The 18,763-nt window shown below is 42.8% G+C and overlaps 1 protein-coding gene across 8 annotated transcripts in view; it reads right to left on the bottom strand.

Moving 5' to 3' along the window:
• Window positions 1-2,406: 2,406 nt before the first annotated feature.
• Window positions 2,407-18,763, bottom strand: part of LOC116833394 (rho-related GTP-binding protein RhoG-like) — a 28,655-nt gene continuing 12,298 nt past the window's right edge. For 4 of the 8 annotated variants that reach the window (XM_075068936.1, XM_032794904.2, XM_075068938.1 and 1 more), the window contains one exon: window positions 2,407-6,013. In XM_075068936.1, the coding sequence (XP_074925037.1) occupies window positions 5,415-5,990 (576 nt within the window). In that variant the 5' untranslated portion in view covers window positions 5,991-6,013 and the 3' untranslated portion in view covers window positions 2,407-5,414. Of the gene's footprint in view, window positions 6,014-6,784; window positions 7,152-7,866; window positions 9,094-9,602; window positions 9,694-11,611; window positions 11,698-18,763 lie in introns of those variants that run through there. The other 4 variants (XM_075068935.1, XM_032794905.2, XM_032794907.2 and 1 more) reach the window with 4 other exon arrangements.

Raw genomic sequence — 18,763 nt, 5'->3', positions numbered from 1 at the left:
AAAGAGCTGTCTAAGAGCAGCTACACAGGGGACATTTATAGCAGCACAGCTGTAGCAGAACATCTGTCCAGCTGTAAGGTCCATAGTGTAGTGTGAAAGACCCAAGTCAGTTGGGAACAGCAGAATAGTAGAAGGGAGATCTACTGGGCACTGGATAATCAGTTTTCTGTTCCCTGAGTGACCAAAGCAGAGGCTGCTCCAGGCTAATGAGAACACCTGACTCCAATTAACCTGCTTAGAGTCAAGCAAGGCAGTTAAGCACCTGACTCTAATTAAGACCCCTCTGATGCTATAAAAGGGCTCACTCCAGTCAGGCCAGAGGAGAGGAAGTGCGTGCATGGAGCTGGGAGCAAGAAGCATGCAAGAAGCTGAGAGCGAGTAGGCAAACTGCTTGAGGACTGAGAAGTACAAGCGTTATCAGACATCAGAAGGAAGGTCCGGTGGTGAGGACAAAGGTGTTGGGAGGCGGCCATGGGGAAGTAGCCCAAGGAGTTGTAGCTGTCACACAACTGTACCAAGAGCACTCTAGACAGCTGCACTCCACAGGGCCCTGGGCCGGAACCCAGAGTAGAAGGTGAGCTCGGGTTCCCCCCAAACCTCCCAACTCCTGATCAAACACAGGAGGAATTGACCTGGACTATGGCTTCTACCAGAGGAGAAGGGCTGTTTCCTGACCCAACGGGTGAATCTGTGAGGCAAGCAAATCTGCCAATAAGTGCAGGACCCACCAAGGTAGAGGAGGAACTTTGTCACAGTAGACAGCCTCGTTAACCTCATCTGTGGAGTGGAAGGATAGTATTATCCCCATATTACAGATTGGAAACTAAAGCATAGCAGATATGATGTTGATGATAACTTTAGGTTCCTAATACAGGATAACTAGCAACCAATTTTGCCAAGTACTTTAGCAAAGCTCCCAGCGACTTCAGTAAGTTCAGCATTCCTGCAAATCAGAGCTCAAAGTATCCTGTCATAGCATTCAGGAAGTAATTAATGACCCCCTGTGAAGAGTTTGGTTTAAAATGATTTGCCTAACATTAGGAACTCTACATTATAGCAGAGGCAGGAATATAAATCAGTTTTCCAAGGTGGTATTCAACTGACTTAACTAGAAGGCCATCCATTCTCTTCCTGTGATCCCCTATCCCAGTACTACAATTTATACCTTCCATCTTCTGTAACAGATGAAGCAGCATCCTACAGGCAACATCCTCCTTTGATACATAATCCCAATTCATTCCCACAGTAGGTCGAGCTCCTGCACTGAATGGATTAGGGGTCATGTGGGGAAAAAAAAAAAAGTCTTGAATTACATAATCACTATCAGTGCAACTGCACAAGGTGGCCAAATTAAAGTTTTCACCATCCCCATTTCGCTCACCAGCTTCCAGTCTTTGCACACACATTTGGACTCCCTATTTGTCTCTTTGCCCAATCAGTCCCAGCCTCCCCTTTCCTCTCCTGCCATGGCCCAGTCACTCAAGTTTCCTCCTACTCTCCCAACTCCTTATCTCAACCTACTCTTTTCCCTCCCCTCTGGTCTCCCTTTTGCCTCCTCTTCCTCTTCTAGTTTGGCTCACTGACAGGAGGTGCAGGTGTTCCCTGTATTCTCACTGCTCTCAATTCCAGTGTCCACCTCTTTCAAAAGCAGTTGTCAGACTTTCCCTGTAAAGGCTGCTCCTCTTCAAGACTGCAGGCATGGGCTGACCTGCAATCTGATCACACATAGCAGCTGTGAAGGGATACAGCATGTCCAGAGAGGACAGAACCTTCAGAGATTTTAGTTGCAAAAAATAAATTCTGTACTGAGGATGTGCAAACTGCAATTTTTCAAAGGCTTATAACCTGGCCAAACACAAGTAGATTTTCACAGGAATGGCAAAAGGCACATCCCTGACACAAAGTTCACCCCTTGCCAAATTTCAAATCTCTGCCCCAAAGCAAGGGGACACTGGTCATCAAGAATATTTTAACAAACAAAACCACCTTCCCCCATCTCATTCTCAAAACAGCTGAACACTTTTGGCTGAAATTTTCCAAAAAAATTCAACCTGGGGCAGACACCTGGCATGCAAAATTTCACACAAAATGGTTACAGTTTGGCAAGATTATAATCAACTGAAAAAAAGTCTTAATGCAAAGTGTCAGCCCATATAGGGAGTGCTACCAGCCCCACTTATAATAGTTACTAACATGTGGAAAGAGGGTTTTAATGGGAATTATCTTGCATCTTTATAGTAAAGAAACATCAGATTCACACAGTTTACAATCACTAAAACTGGACTGAACAATTAAACTTCTTAATTTGTTCAAAATTTGCTTTGCTGTATTTCAAGTCTCCAGATTTCCACAGAAGAGATTAAGAACAATTGTAATATGAAAATGGAATGAGTGAAGAAAAACAGCAAGAGATCAAGAAAGCTTTATTACAATTTAACTCTGCATAATTTAAAAATCATTTTAAATCATTAGTTGCAATACAAATTCCTTTTAAGTATAAAATCAAGTTGCCAGTGTATGTTTCAGTACCACACTTCAATCAGATCATCTTAGGGTCCTCTCATGCAAAGGAGTCCTCCTCACCCTCCCACTTTAACTGGCTCAGAGAACTCCTTTGCTTAGAGAGAGGTCCATTTGCTTGTTCAGATTTACCCAGGTAGCACCAAGAATTCTACAGGTCACAAATTTGGCACTCAAAAGCAGAGCATTGGTTTAAATTCCATATAAATAGCTACCATTGTGTACTGAACAGAGCATTTGAGTGCTAAAAGTATACATCTAAAAAGACCGCCTCAGAGCATCCTTTGGACAGAGCACTCCTGAACTGTTCAAATCAACTGGGGGTGGGGTAGGGGGGAAATGTGAACTCTCTCAAAGACAAAAAATGTAAATGATTAGTCTGCTACAAGGATATAAAAACTGAATAGCACAGGAGAGAGACTGAATTGTCACATCAGCTGCATTCCCAGCCACTCAAATATAAAACTTGTATATGGCTGGTTTCAATTGCTCATCTCAGTGCTGGAATGTTCTGATCTTATTTGGAAATAGACAAATCCAACCATATGATCAGGGAGCTAAGTCAAGTCTCACCTGTGTGACAATGGACAAAACTGAGGCAAAAGAAAAGGAACCAGAACTCTGCACTAAAGTTACAATAAAATAGGTTAAGAATTATAGAAATTTGCAACATCTCAAGCTTAGAGTGACCATTTACAGATTTTGTTAACACATTATCAATTATTGTAATAATGAAAAAAGTTCAAGATATCTGCACACTCCTGAAATTCATTCCTGCAGAGATCAGGCCCTGGAGTAAGGATACCTACTCCTCTTGGCAGAAAATACACAGGAATATCAGATGTTGAAATCAGTCTGTTAATGAGGTACTATGAAGATAGTCAAGAGCTCTCCAAGTTGTTCTAGTCCATGGCACTTTGTGAAGAACAAAAAAGAAAATGTATGTAGAAGGAAGCATCTCCAGGCTTCTACAAACATCATGGCATATGGTTATTTGGTCATTCCCAGTAAACTACATTGTTTCATTAGCTAGTCAGACTGATGGCTTGGGTCAACTGTGGCTTGTAATTTAGCCTTTTAAAGTGGTATTTGCTAAAGTAATATGCCATCAGTTATAATGGAATTGTAGTTAATGTAAGTTATCTACATCAGGCAGAGAGAAAGGCACATCCTCTTCTTTGAGGGAATTAGGGCACAGATAGGAACATATCCACCTCATACTTCAATACCATCTAACACAAGGCTAATTTAATATTTCTCTGAATCCTAATAGCCCTATAGTTGCTAACTTGCCAGCATCTTGCCGCAATGAGAAAAGAGAGTTCATTCCATATAGTGCAGGCATAACACACATTTTTGTATGGGTGAGATACCTGTACGAAACAGAGATCTGAACCACTAACACAGGCTGCTCCCAAATACAGTCAGTGGCACCCAAGCAAGGAATGGGATTATTCATCTCAGTACACAAAACCCAGTCCCAGCATCCTTACATTAATACAAAATATCTTATACAGCACATCAATTGCAGATCTGCAAGTTGCAGGGGCTAGTCTTTAATGGAGGTTTCATACTGCTGCTTTTTTGCTCATCCTAGGTGTTGTGAGTATGCATAGACTTCTGAAGATAAAAGCCAGTGACTATTCACAAAGGGGTAGGAACTGAAGAGTTTAAATAGAGCTTCAGCTAAAGTACTTTATAATAATTTGTGACCAGCTAGTGTGGAGAGCAGAATTATTTTTAAAATGCTCTAGCCCAGGTAACTGTATCTACCATAGCTGGCCAACCATTAAAAACAGTTTAACTGGAACCATAGTTAAACATGGTTCGTGGCTTCACGTAATAGGACCTACACAATTCCAAGACATGATCTGCCATGAACTCTCATGCAATGATGCAGGGGCTAATTATGGTAGGGAGAGAGAGAGAGAACTAATTCCTCAAGAACAACAGCCTCTTTCCAACTCTCTGGAATTCTCCTAAAAAGATAGGGGGATGTGCATGTCATATGAGGAAATCCGCTTTGAGAATGTCATCCCAATTACCTCAAGCAGTTTGAAGAGAGAACAGTAACTCCACTGTGAGAATTTAAAATACCTTTTTAGAGGGAGAAGAGAATCCCTAATGCAGTTAAAACAACTATGGCAGACCTGCATTTTGTTACCATCTCACCTCTGTTCCTAAATAACCACAGAATCATTTATTTGAGTTGCTGTTATCCAGAATTGCACATATCAGGAGGTGCCAACTTCTGATCTTAATATTAATGAAACCATTTCAGGAGTTCCTTATGTCTGAACCACTGGACTAACAAGTGGTTTTCATTGTTTCACACTTTATAGTAAAAAATGTGATTACTTGTAAGTCTCTCAATACTGAAAGCATTTTCAAATTTAGACAAATGGTTTTCAAATTTCATGTTGTCAAATTAAGGCATTAATTAGAAAGCCAGACTCTTGTCTGGTAGACCAAGTTGATGAGTCAGTAAGGGCCAGAAGCAGCAGGAACTACATGTAAAGCAAAATTATCAATATCTGTCTCTTTCAGCAAGGCCAATAACTGAAGTTTGTTTAGTAAAGGAAAAGTTTGGCTCTGAAGAAGTCCCCTTCTCCTCCATTGAAAAGAATGGAAGCTAACTGAACTCTGGAGATGTTGGAGACTCTGGAACTTTAGAAGATGGATAGATATCTGATCACTCTCTCATTAGTCTGGAATGAACTGGTTTGTCTCAGTTTCCCTGAAGCAGTTACCAAACTGCAAGAATATACTTTGCATAAACCATTTCTGTTTAGAGCTGTTAGTGCAAGATGCAAATCTTCGATTGAAAAAGAAAGGAGCCCACTAAGATCCCTGTCAGTCTTTATTTCACTTCAAATATCCATCATCTTCCGCAACTACAACAGGACACACTTTTTTGTGTTTTTCTTTGTCACTGGATATAAAACTGCACGTACAGCTTCAGCAAACACCTCTCGAACCCCTTCCTGGTTCAGAGCTGAGCATTCCAAATATTTTACTGCTCCAATCTGTTTGGCCAATGAAGTTCCCTGTTGTGGGGTAGTGGGAGCCAAGCTTTGCTCCTTCAGCTTTTTAACTGTTTCCACATCACTTCGTAAGTCCCTTTTGGTGCCAACTAAAAGGATTGGAACATTAGGACAATGGTGAGAGACTTCAGGGTGCCATTTGTGCCGAACATTTGCATAAGAGGAGGGACTTCCAATGGAAAAACAGATGACAAATACATTGGTTTGAGGGTATGAGAGGGTACGCAGACGGTCATATTCCTCCTGGCCTGCAGTGTCCCAGAGATTTAGACTAACTGTCCGGCCATCCACAGTCATCTGGGCACTATAGTTGTCAAACACAGTGGGTATGTACTCCTCTGGAAAGGCATTGGTGGTGTAGCTGATGAGAAGACAGGTCTTTCCCACTGCACCGTCTCCAACAACTACGCACTTTATTGTCTGCATTCTTTACCCAGAAATGGAGAATCCTGCCAAAAACAAGAGACAAAAAAGTCAGAAAGAGCTGACTCATTTATAGGAATTTTAAAACACCAAGTGCAGAAGGTTTCTCTAATATCATGCCTGCAACATTTCTAATAACTCATTTTTGGTAGTAGACACAGCATGCTAGATGCTAAACACACACGAGAGGCCGACACCCCTAGAAAAGTTTACACTCTAGAACCGTGGTTCTCAAACTTATTTGATCATGCCCCCCTTTGTGTCTGTAGTAGTTTATGTCCGCCCCCCCCTCAAGTACATATCAATTAAAAAAATCAACATGCAACTCACTAAATATTAAAAACAGTAAGGCATTGATTCATACAGAGCCAATGATCCATTGTAATAAGGGCAAAATAAAATTGCAATGCCTAAAATTAAATGGGCACACTGCATTGTAACGAACAGATTAATGTACAGATGGCAATGACTTGTATAATGTTGTTCAAGCTTAACAGAAATCCGTCAAATGCACAGTGTCATCGAAGACCTGATACGTCTGGAGGAATCAGCTTTGCTGGTTATTTGTTGCTATGGGTAAAATGTGCGCAGTAAGGGTCCTCCCCCCGCCCCAAAGCATCTCACATATCCCCCAAAATATATTCCATACCTTCTCCCCAGTTTGAGACCCTCTGCTCTAGAAAGAATCAGTAGAAGCAAGGGAGAGGAAAAGAGGTACAACATACAAATAGAGTGGTCACATGGCAATTGGACACATCCTGATTATTTATCTAAATAAAAATAAATTAGCTGAATACCTACAACCTAGCCTTAACCAGCCAGATAATTTCTTGTAGGTAATCTAGACATGAGTCTTTAGGCGGGATCTGACTGCAGAGAAAGGGATTTGGGGTCTTGTGCCCCACAGCAAGATGTTCTCTGTCACTTGTGGTATCCCACGGCTCAGCCCCCTCCAGGCTATCCTTGTTCTCTACTGCCTAAACAGTAGTAACACAGAGAAGGGCTGTAGGAGTTCAACTGAATATGATTCAATGCAAATGAGGCAAATGCGCTAGTAAGATGTATGAATACTGCCTATAAAACAAGTAATTCACTCAGCACCAGTTACATCGTACTGTAGAGTATTCAGACCACACCAATAAAAGGTTTAGAAAGTAGAACCTAGGAGGAAAACTTGATTCTTTGAACTACAATCATCGACTGCTACCATGTCACTCTGAATACACGAAGAACTGTTCTAAAGAGGCCAAAAACAGATTATTCTCACCAATCATTGACAGAACAGGCAGGAACTAATGCGCTGCAGCAAAGAAAGCTCATGTTAAGTACTAGGAAAACCTAATACAGCAAGAAGAGTTCAGCAGTAAAATAAGCTTCCAAAAGCAGGTTGTAGAATCACTACTGGAGATATCAGAGACTAAGGCCTTGTCTACACTCCAGAGTTGTGTCGATGCAAGCTATGTCAACAATCAAAAACCGCTCTAATTACATCACTTTTGCACGTTCACATAACGCTCCTATCAGCAGAGCGCATCCACAATTGGTGCTCTAGCATCAGAGTAATGCACTGTGGGTAGCTATCCCACTGTGCTACTCGCCCTTCTGCAGCTAGGAGTTGTGGAAAGGCGGAGCGGATCACAGTGCATCATGGATACCGGCTCAATGTCCCATGATGCAGTTTTTTCTGTCCCATCACTGTATGGGCTTCCAAGTGCCATTTTTCAACAGCCTGTTTACAGTGCGCCCGTCATCTCTGTCTGAAAGGATGGATCCTGCACTGCTCTCTACTGTTGTGGTCACTGTTATGAATACGTCATGGCTGGTCATGCACTATATCATGAGCAGCTCCCAATCTAAATAGGGATCTGAGGTGCCTGACCTGCTGTGTGCAATGGAGAGAAACAACACCAGATTACTTTTGGCATTCACTGAGCTGCTGCACATGGTGGACCGTCGCTTTTGGGCTCGGGAAACAAGCACTGCATGGTGGGATCGCATCGTTAGGCAGGTCTGGGATGACAAGCAGTGGATGCAGAAAGTCACCTTCCTGGAACCGTGTGTGGAGCTTGGCCCAGCACCACAGTGCAAAGACGCCAAAACGGGAGCTGCCCCCTCCATGGAGAAACATGTGGCGATCACTCTGTGGAAACTAGCAACTACAGACTGCTACCGGTCAGTCATGAATCAGTTTGGGGTCCAGAGTTGGGACTGCGTTATCGCAAGTGTGCATGGCATTCTGCTACAAAGGACTGTGACTCTTGGAAATGTGTGTGAAATAGTGGCTGGCTTTGTGGCAACGAGATTTCTGAACTGCAGCAAGGCAATAGATGGCATGCATATCCCAATTTTGGTCCAGACTATCTAGCAAAGGAGTACGTTAATAGAAAGCGGTACTTCTCTATGGTATTGCAGGTGCTTGTGAATCACTGTGGGCGTGTCACTGTCATCAATGTGGGGTGGTCCAGGAAGGTGCATGACCCACGCATCTTCAGAAACATTGGCCTGTACAGAAAGCTGCAAGCAGAGACTTTCTTTCCAGACAACATTCCAATGGGGGATGTTGAAATGCCCATAGTGATCCTGGGAGACTCAGTGTGTCCTCTACTCCCATGGCTCGTGAAGCCTTACATAGGAAACCTGGACAGCAGCAAAGAGCACTTCAACAATAGACTGAGCAGGTGCATAATGATCATAGAATGTGCCTTCGGCAGATTAAAAGCACACTGGCACTGCCTTCATGGCACATTAGACCTAAATGAGGAAAATATTCCCATGGTCATAGCAGCCTGCTGTACGCTGCATAATATTTGTGAGGCTAAGGGTGAAAAGTTTTCCTGCGGGGTGGAGCATGGATGCGGATCACCTGGTGGCTGATTTTGAGCAGCCAGATACCAGGGCTATTAGAGGGGCACAACAGAAGGTTATTTGAATCCTGGAACCTTTTAGGCACCATTTTGACAATGAACACCAGCAATGTGTCTTTCTATACAGCACTCTGCCATGCTTTGTTAACTTGCCGCCTTGCATGAAAATTTTGATTCCTGATCGTGATTTGTAGTCAGCAAATGATCAATTTGCAACTGTGTATTAATTCCAGCAGCAACCACTGTGTGTAGGAGACAAATAAAGATTGATTATTTTTCAGAGAATATTTTTTATTAAATACCAATTAAAAACACACAGAAAACGCTCAGTGGAAAGGGAGATAACAGTGAAGGGCAGTGTCCTGACGTAGGCTCTCATAGCTGTGCATAACTCCAGCTATCATTTTGGAAACTGTCTGAAGGGGTGGAGTCAACAGGGTACTGAGATGGACTGGGAAGATGCAAGAAATGTCAGAGGAGTTTGGGGAGGGCATGACAAGCAGCTCTATTTCGGCTGCGGGGGGGGGGGGGGGGGGGAGAGGAAGGAGAAGAGCATGCATGCATTCTGCCTGCAGTAGGATTACAGACTTCAACATCTCCATTTGGTCCTCCATCACTTTTATCATCTGCTCCTGGCCCATTAATATTCACTCCTGGCTCTTCTTGCTGTCCTGCCTATTTTATAATTTTCACTTATATTCTCTCTTCGCACCCTGTGTTCTTGTTTCTCAGCATTTGAGGATTGAAGCACCTCTCAAATGATGTCCTCCTTACTCCTCCTTGGCCTCCTTACCTGGCAGAGGCACTTTGCCAGCATGTAGTGGGTTCCCCTGAAGCCACATCTGCACAAGCACAAGAAACAAATAGAACCATGATTGTTAGTGCACTCACAGCTTCAAATCATTATAGTAAAATGCACCTTTTAAAATATGAAATCAGTTTCTCACTGTCCCTTGGCAGGAACACAGCTTGGCTGATGCCCTAAACATGGTGAGTTTGGTTGGGGAAGGCAGGGCACTCAAGATGGGGCAAAGGGTCTGGGAGGCTTTTTCAGAGGATCACTGCAAGCAACTAGAGACAAAACTGTAAATTTTGCCATCAATTTTCCACAGGCAGGGATCATTGAAGTCAAGATCTCACTCCTGCAGGTAAGCAAGGATGCATCTACTGCATGCGTGTGGCTAGGATCCCTATATGCAGCTCACCTCTGTGCTGCTTTAGTCCCTGCACAAGTGATTGCCAATTGGCACAGGAAAGTTTCCTACAGTGGGGGAAAGAACGAAGCAGCTCTGCCAAGGAATCTTCAGCAGAGGATTGGTGAGTACCCCCAGAAAAGTTTCCTAGAGATCTCACTAGAGGAGTCCCATGAAATCTCAGTTTGCATTAACACAGTGTTACACCTCACTGCATAGCTGCACAGGGGAATGTGAACCACATGCAAACACAGCTAGTCTTCTACATTTCTACCCCTTCACCCACTTCTAGCATATAACAAAGCAAAAGGACAGCTCTACCTCATATAACCGAACAGCATCAACTCAAAAAGATCACTTATCAGAGCTCCCCTCTCCTGCATCATGCGCATCAGACACAGATTGCTGGGACTGGCTCAAACCTGCCTGGGTCAAGAGGAGGTCCGGGCTCACCACGGTACCAGATGACCCCGTTTGCCTGTCCCACCTCGTCCTCCAACTCAATCTCCTTGTCCATGACTTCATCCTCAGGCTTGAGTCTGCTGTCTGCCGTCTCCAGCCGCTGCCCCATCCCCCCGCCCCCAGTATCCACAGGAATCTTGGTGGTGAAGGTGGGGTCATCAGCGAGGATGGTGTCCAGCTCCTTATAGAAATGGCAGGTCTCCAATGCAGCGAGCAACGGTTTGATTCCCTTGCCTTCTAGTACACCTGCCTCAGCTCCTTTATCTTCACATGGCACTGATGCATGCCTTGTTCATAGCCCTTATCCAACATGCCACGAGAAATCTGACTGTGGGTATCAAAGTTCCTATGGCTGAAGCTGAGCTGGGACTTCACAGCCTCCTCTCCCCACAGAGCCAGCAGATCCAACAACTCAGGTGTGCTCCAAGCAGGAGAGTGTTTGCTGCATACAGCCGCCATGATCAGCTGGAAAGATGCAATGTGAGCTCTCCATGCCAGGCAAATAGGAAGTGGAATTACAGCAGTTCCTGGACCTTTAAAGGAGGAGGTGCAGATGCCTGTGTACCTGGGTGCAGGGCAGTTGAGTTCAAACTGCTGACCACAGCAGCCAGGACAGGCATTGTGGGACACCTCCTGGAAGCAATTTACAGCAACATAACCAAGTCCAGTGTCTACACTGACACTTTGACTATATAACTTTGCCACAAAAAGCTCAACACCTCTCACTGAGGTGATTTTATTTTATCGGCAAAGCTGGATAGTTTTGTCGGTGGAAGGAGAATTATACTGTGACTTTTGTCGACAAAACTCTGTAGTGTAGATAAGGCCTAAGACTTTACGCCCACATCCCTTAAGAAATATTATGATATGCTGACTTAAAGTAGGGGGCTTAGCTAGATGGCAGAGAATTCCTCAAATCCAACCTATTCTATCTCTCACCATCATATGATTACCATCATTTTCAATCTGAACTTTACAGACCTGAAGCTCCTGCTGTTCATCTTCAGGCACAAAAGTTGGCTATACATTTTCATGCTGGAGTTTCTATTGCTAAGTCTAAACAGCAATGAACCTGCTGCATGTATCTGCCTCCCCACCCAAATACCTTTGAAGCACTGCTTATAGTCCTTGACTCCCAAACTGCAGACAATCAGCTGCTTCCAGTCAAGACAGAAAGAGTGACTACATTGCCTATTACAAAAAATGAAAAGATACCATAAAACATAGTTCTGAAACCATGTTAAAATTATTAAAACATATACAAAAGTTGCAAAGTTCTTTTCCTCCAATTCCATCCTTGACAACCCCTCACCCCCCATTTCTAAAAGTCATCAATAATCTCTTACTAATCAAATTTCAGGGTCTCTCCTCTGCCCTTATCCTTACCTTTGACACTATCAATCACATCTGCATTGACATCTTATCTACACTAGGCTTCCACAATACTGTCTTCTGGTTTTCCTCCCGTGATCAGTATACTTTAATATTCTGTATTAGCTGGATACAAGTTACTTAACTTTTGGTACACAATAAATCTGAACAGACGCTCAAATAACTTTTCAGTCAGGTTAGTGCCTGGCAAACTGGAGGATCCCAAAATCCTTTGCAAACTGTACACATATTCACAACTAACATACAGCCACCTCTGCAGAGCATGGTAGAAATTCTGCCCCAGAAATCACCGAGCAGGTTTGGAGGGGAAACAAAAAGTAGGTTTTGAGCATTTTTGTTTATTTGTTTTAATATCAAACGGAAAGAGGAAATTTAGGTAGACATAAGTCATTTAAATTGGAATCTAGCCAAGATTCCAGGCTAAAACACCCCAATTCTTGCAACAACAACTATTAAAAAGGTGGATCTTGCTGCAACATGTACATCTAACTGTTCAAACATGCCAGCTAGAATCAGTGTCAGGACTAGAGTTTAATATCATAAAAACATTTTAAAAGTTGAATTACTGAAGTGGCAAACATCAGTGATCAGCTACCTAGAGTCATAATTGAAAGTAGAGTTATGTACATTATATTGGGGTGGTGGCATTTCTATTATTAAGACTGCACCAGAATTTCCATTTCAATAGGTGTGAAAAAGGCCTATACAAAAAATATAACTGATCCTCTCACTTAAAACAAAGTTTTTTTTGTAGTTTGCGTATTGCTTGAGTTGTCTATGGCAGTTTGTGGTGATAAACTAAAAGGTAATTATGACTGTTTAAAGAGTGTCATGTGACTATTTTTTTCTAGTATGACTTTTTTATAATCCCTTTTTAAAAACACAGGGGTAGCTGTGTTAGTCTGGATCTGTAAAAGCGGAAAAGAGTTTTGTGGCACCTTATAGACGAACAAACGTATTGGAGCATGAGCTTTCACAGGTGCATCCGAAAAAGTGGGTATTCACCTACGAAAGCTCATGCTCCAATACGTTTGTTTGTTTATAAGATGCCACAAAACTCTGCCATTTTTAAAAACAGACTAGAGCAATCTTAACCATCACAAAACATAGTTTTTGTGATTATACTAAAGTATATAGTAATTTTCTGTAGGGACAAAGTATATTCATTTTAACTAGTTCATAAAACTTTGAATGTCCAATTGAGGTACTCTTCCTGTTCCAAACAAAACCTAGGCAAGAGATGAAGAGATCCTGGTTTAAAACACCTGCTGGTCCCAGTCAATTACAGTGATCTATTCAATTATCCCCCAGTCTTTATATGGGAGGTAGAATCCTGGATATATTTTTTCTCTGGATAAAGTTATTTCTACTTTATTAAAATAGGCTTTTATTAGCAGGATATAAGTTACCTTAAATTTTGGTACATAAAAATCTACACAGGTAACTCAAACACGTATGTGTATCATGAATCCCACTGTGATGACTGCATTGTTATGTAATGCATAGCAAAAATCAAACGCCAAATAAGTTCACTGTGTTATATTTAAAAAAAAAAAAAAACACTAAAGTGAACTTAGCCTTTCATACAAATCTCTAAATTCTATTTTTTAACCAGTTTCAGAGGAGTAGCTGTGTTAGTCTGTATCAGCAAAAACAATGAGTCGTCCTTGTGGCACCTTAGAGACTAACAAATTTATTTGGGCAGAAGCTTTCATGGGCTATAACGCACTTCATCAGATGCATGGAGTGAAAAATATAGTAGGCAGGTATAAATATACAGCACATGAGAAGATGGGAGTTGCCTTAGCAATTGGGAGACAGGTCAGACCTCACTTACAGACAGCTCCCCATCCTGAAGCAAATATTCACCAGCAACTACACACCACACAACAGAAACACTAACCCAGGAACCTATCCTTGCAACAAACCCTGTTGCCAACTCTGTCCGCATAGCTGCTCAGGGCACACCATCATAGGACCTAACTACATCAGCCACACCATCAGAGGCTCGTTCACCTGCACATCTACCAATGTGATATATGCCAGCAATGCCCCTCTGCCATGTACATTGGCCAAACCGGACAGTCTCTACACAAAAGAATAAATGGACACAAATCAGACATCAGGAACTGTAACATTCAAAAACCAGTAGATGACTTCAATCTCCCTGTACACTCAATAACAGACTTAAAGGTGGCCATTGTTCAACAAAAAAAACTTCAAAAACAGACTTCAACGAGAAACTGCAGAGCTAGAATTAAATTTGCAAACTTGACAGCATCAAATTAGGCCTGAATAAAGACTGGTCACTACAAAAAGTAATTTTCCTTCTGTTGATACTCACACCTTCTTGTCAACTGTTGGGAATGGGCCATTCACCCTGACTGAATTGGTTCATTGCATACACAGCCCAAGGATGGACCCAAAATGTACTTTATTAAAATACAGTCCTCAAGATGGTAACCAATTTACCCCACAAGTTTTTGTGGCATGTGTAACATGTTGCAGCCACTTCTAACATATTGTATTCCTGGGGAGATTCTATGGGATTGTGCCCCCGCAGATTTCCTGCTTTTCCCTGCAGAAAACAGCAGGGAAGCAAAGGGAAGCCATGCGAGTGGGGGGGCGGGGGGGCGGGGCGGGGGAGATACGACCATGGGTGCAGTTTTTGGAGGGGGGCTGCCCTCCAACAAACAGAAGCCGGGGCACATGGGTTACAGCAGCGACTGAGCAGCCTCCTGGCGTCCTTGTGCCAGTTGTGCTCCCCTTCTTGTGTGCTGGAAGCCTTCCTATTTTCTGGGAACAGTGAGTGCCCATGGTGGTGATTGGGTAGAGGGTCTGGGGGAAATGAGGGAAGGACGGATGAGAAGGTAATGGAGGGACAGGAGAATGGAAAAAAAAGGTTGATAGGAGAATCACGCGCGGAAGCAGAAGCCCAGCATTGGTGTCCCCTGGCAGTATTGGGGCTCCCCCGTTAAGCAGTGGTCCATCAAACCTTCACACTGACAAGACCCTATTGCCCTACACATGGAACCCCTCTGACCAGGCCACGCACATCCAGGCCCCCACCCCAGTGAGCCCCACTCCCCAGCACCCAGACCCCCCTACTGAGCTGCCAACACCCACACACCACCTCGCCAAAACCCCATCTCCCACACCTTAGTGGGCCCCCCCTTTTTTTCCCCCCCCCGCTTGGAAGGCCCCAACCACCAATGACTTGATCCCTGAGTCCCTGCACCTGGAAACCCCTAAGAGCCCTGTGCATTCCAGATCTCCCACTGAGCTGCCACACCCAGATTACCCCACAGAGCAAAACTTCTCACCCACAACTGATCCCTCCACATTTGGTCCTGCTGGACGTGAGCCTACCAGCCACACCTGGTGTGCTGCCACAGAGAGCGGGCCCGTGTCATTTCTGGGCAGGGCCCAGCTCTTGCACTATGTCGGGGTCCACCTGCGGCACACGAGCTATTTCCGTGGCACTCACACTGCCCAAGGTCTGCCACTGGTCCAGGGCCTGCACTTTAATTTAATTCTTAAATGAAGCTTTTTTAACATTTTAAAAACCTTATTTACTTTACATACAACAATAGACTGAGTTATATATATAGACTTATATAAAAGATCTTCTAAAAAGTGTTAAAATGTCATTACTGTCACTCCCAAAACCTTAATGGAGAGGAAATAAATGAAGACTTAGCACACCACTTCTGACAAGGTTGCAGCACCCTGCCTGTAAGTGAAACAGATTGAATTCAAACTAATGATGGCTCTTTGGGCAATGTTAAAAGTTCAGAGAATCCTGTGCTCTATAGACTACAGACTTTTTGGAGCATGAGCTTCGTAGGGGCTTACCCACTTCATCGATGTAATCACCCACGAAAGCTCATGCTCCAAAACGTCTGTTAGTCTATAAGGTGCCACAGGATTCTCTGCTGCTTTTACAGATCCAGACTAACACGGCCACCCCTCTGATACTTGGGTAATGTTGATCACTAGTTTGGCTCCTGAACCACTGAGGTCTGAATATCACTGATTTAAATATACAATCATCTTTTTGTGGAGGTTTTGCAGGACCCTAACAAAACCCTCCAAACACTCAAAACCTTCACATATCAGGGACCCAGAATCCAACTTGTCAAGGGAAGTGACTTCTACCTGGGTGGGTAATTTCATTTCTCTTATTTATTATTTCTTAACCACAAGTGTGCATGGTGCTGTACATGATAGAAATATGAAGACACTTCACAGTTCAGAAAATCTTACAGTCAGAAAGAGATGACAAGAGGGACAGAGGGACCCAGATGAGGGGATTCATCTTAGATATTTATTTGCTTTGGTGGCCCTGAAAATGAATCTTGTGGAGGGATTTAAGTGAGAAGGGAAGAGAACAGGATGGAAAGGAAGGTAAGTGCATAGGCGGCAGCATGGAAGATGTGGAGACAAGAATATGAGAAATCTATCAAGAGGAGACATGTAGGGCCTGTCTACAATTGCAGCATCACAGCATTCCATTGCAGCATCACAGATGTACAGCTGTGCCACTCTAGTGAAAACACTACCTATGCCACCTTTTTGAGACATGGTAGCTATGTCAACAGGAGAAGCCCTCCCGTTGACATAGCACTGTCTACACCAGGAGTTTGGTCAGTATAACTGCATCACACAGGAGTGTGGATTTTCTGACTTAAGTTTGCAATATAGCCTAGATCTAAGACTAGCACCACTGGTATGGCAAAAGAGGTATGAGTTATGAAGTGAAATCCAAGATGCAGGCTAGGACAGTTGTGCCTGGCTTTCAAGGCAAGGATGGGAAGTTTAAACTGAATATAGTGAGTGATGGGAGCTAACAGAGGGATTCAGTGAGGGCAATCTGCATGAATCTACAAGGTAGAATTGTAATTTTGGTGGCAATGTTTTGGATGTAAGGTAGCGTACATCTGGAAGGACAGAGGAAGGAATTGGTTAAAATGAAGGTGGGAGATAATTAGAGCAAAAGTTTTAGCAGTCAGGATATAGAGAAAAGTCAATTTGCAAAACATGGAAGAAGCAGCAGGATATGACTACTTCTCAAGTAGCTAGTCCTAGGACCCACAAGGGGAGAGGCAGTTATTGATTTTGTCCAAAGTGGTATACAGAATCTGGTCCAAGAAATGACTATAGCTGAGGTGCTTGATAATAATGACCGTAATGTAATTAAATTTAACATCCTTGTGGGGGGAGGGGGAACCAAAGAAATAGACCATAGTAGCATTTAACTTCAAAAATGGGAACTACACAAAAATGCTGGTTAAACAGAAGTTAAAAAGAACAGTCAAAGGTGAAATGCCTGCAAGCTACATGGAAACTATATCAAAACACCATAATAGAGGCTCATACTAAATGTATATCCCAAATTTAAAAAGGAAGAGAACCAAAAAAATGCCACCATGGCTAAATAGCAGAATAAAAGAGGCAGTTAGAAGCAAAAAGGCACACTTTAAAAACTGAAAGTCAAATCCTACTGAGGAAAATAGAAAGGAGGATATACTCTGACAAGTCAAGTGTAAAAAAGTTTAAAATTAGGCAGGCCAAAAGAGAATGTGTAGAGCAATTAACAAAAGACACAGAAATTAACTGCAAAATTTTTGTTAAGTACATCAGAAACAAGAAGCCTGCCAAACAATCAGTGGGGTCACGAGACTATCAAGGTGCTACAGGAGTACTCCAGGAAGACAAGGCCATTGCAGAGCAGCTAAATTAATTCTTTACATAAGAGCACATGAGGGAGACTCCCACACCCAAGCCATTCTTTTCAGGTGAAACATGTGAGGAACTGTCCCAGATTGTTCCAAAAATCTCCTCCAGTGATGCCTCAAACTGAAATTCAACAGTACTAAGTCACCAGGACCAAATGGTATTCACACAAGAGTTCTGAAGGAACTCAAATATGAAACTGCAGAACTAAACTGTAGTACGTAACCTACTGCTTAAATCAGCCTCTCTACCCGATGACTGGAGGATAGCTAACATAACACCCATTTTTTTAAAGAGGCACCAGAGGCAATCCTGGCAGTTACAGACTGATAACTGTAACTTCAGTACCAGACAAACTGGTTGCAGCTATAGTAAAGAACAGAATTATCAGACAGATGAACATAATATGTTGGGGAAGAATCAACACAGTTTTTATTTAGGAAAATCACGCCTCACCAATCTATCAGAATTCTTTGAAGGAGTCAACCAGAATGTGGGCAAAGGTGATCCAGTGCAGACAGTGTACTTGGACTGTCAGAAAGCCTTTACAAGGTCCCTCATCACTCTCTTAAGCAAAGTAAGCAGCCAGGGGATAGGAGGGAAGGTCCTCTCATGGATCAGTAACTAGTTAAAAGATAAGACCCAAAGGTAGGACTAAACCGTCAGTTTTCAGGGTTCCCCAACAACCTGTAATGGGACCTGTGCTGTTCAACATATTCATAAATGACCTAGAAAAGGGAATAAACAGTGAGGTGGCAAAGTTTGCCAAGATAGTTAAGTCTAAAGCTGACTGTGAAGATTTATAAAGGCATCTCACTAAATGGGGTGAATGGGCAACAAAATGGCAGATGAAATTCAATCTTGTTTGGTGCAAAGTAACATATATTAGAAAAAATAATCCCAACTGTACATACAAATGAAGGAGTCTAAATTAGCTGTTATCGCTCAAGAAAGATCTTGGAAGCTTCACAGATAGTTCTCTAAAAACATCTGCTCAATGTGAAGCAATGAATTAATGTTAGGAACCATTAGGAAATAGATAGAAAATATCATAATGCCTCTATATAAATCCGTGGTATGCCCACACCTTATACACTGCATGCACTGAAAAAATTGGAAAAGATACAGA

This window comes from Chelonoidis abingdonii, chromosome 8 (assembly GCF_003597395.2).
Source record: "Chelonoidis abingdonii isolate Lonesome George chromosome 8, CheloAbing_2.0, whole genome shotgun sequence".
Taxonomy (NCBI): Eukaryota; Metazoa; Chordata; order Testudines; family Testudinidae; genus Chelonoidis; species Chelonoidis abingdonii.
Note: the sequence above shows the minus strand (reverse complement) of the source record. Positions and strands in the feature narration are given on the sequence as shown.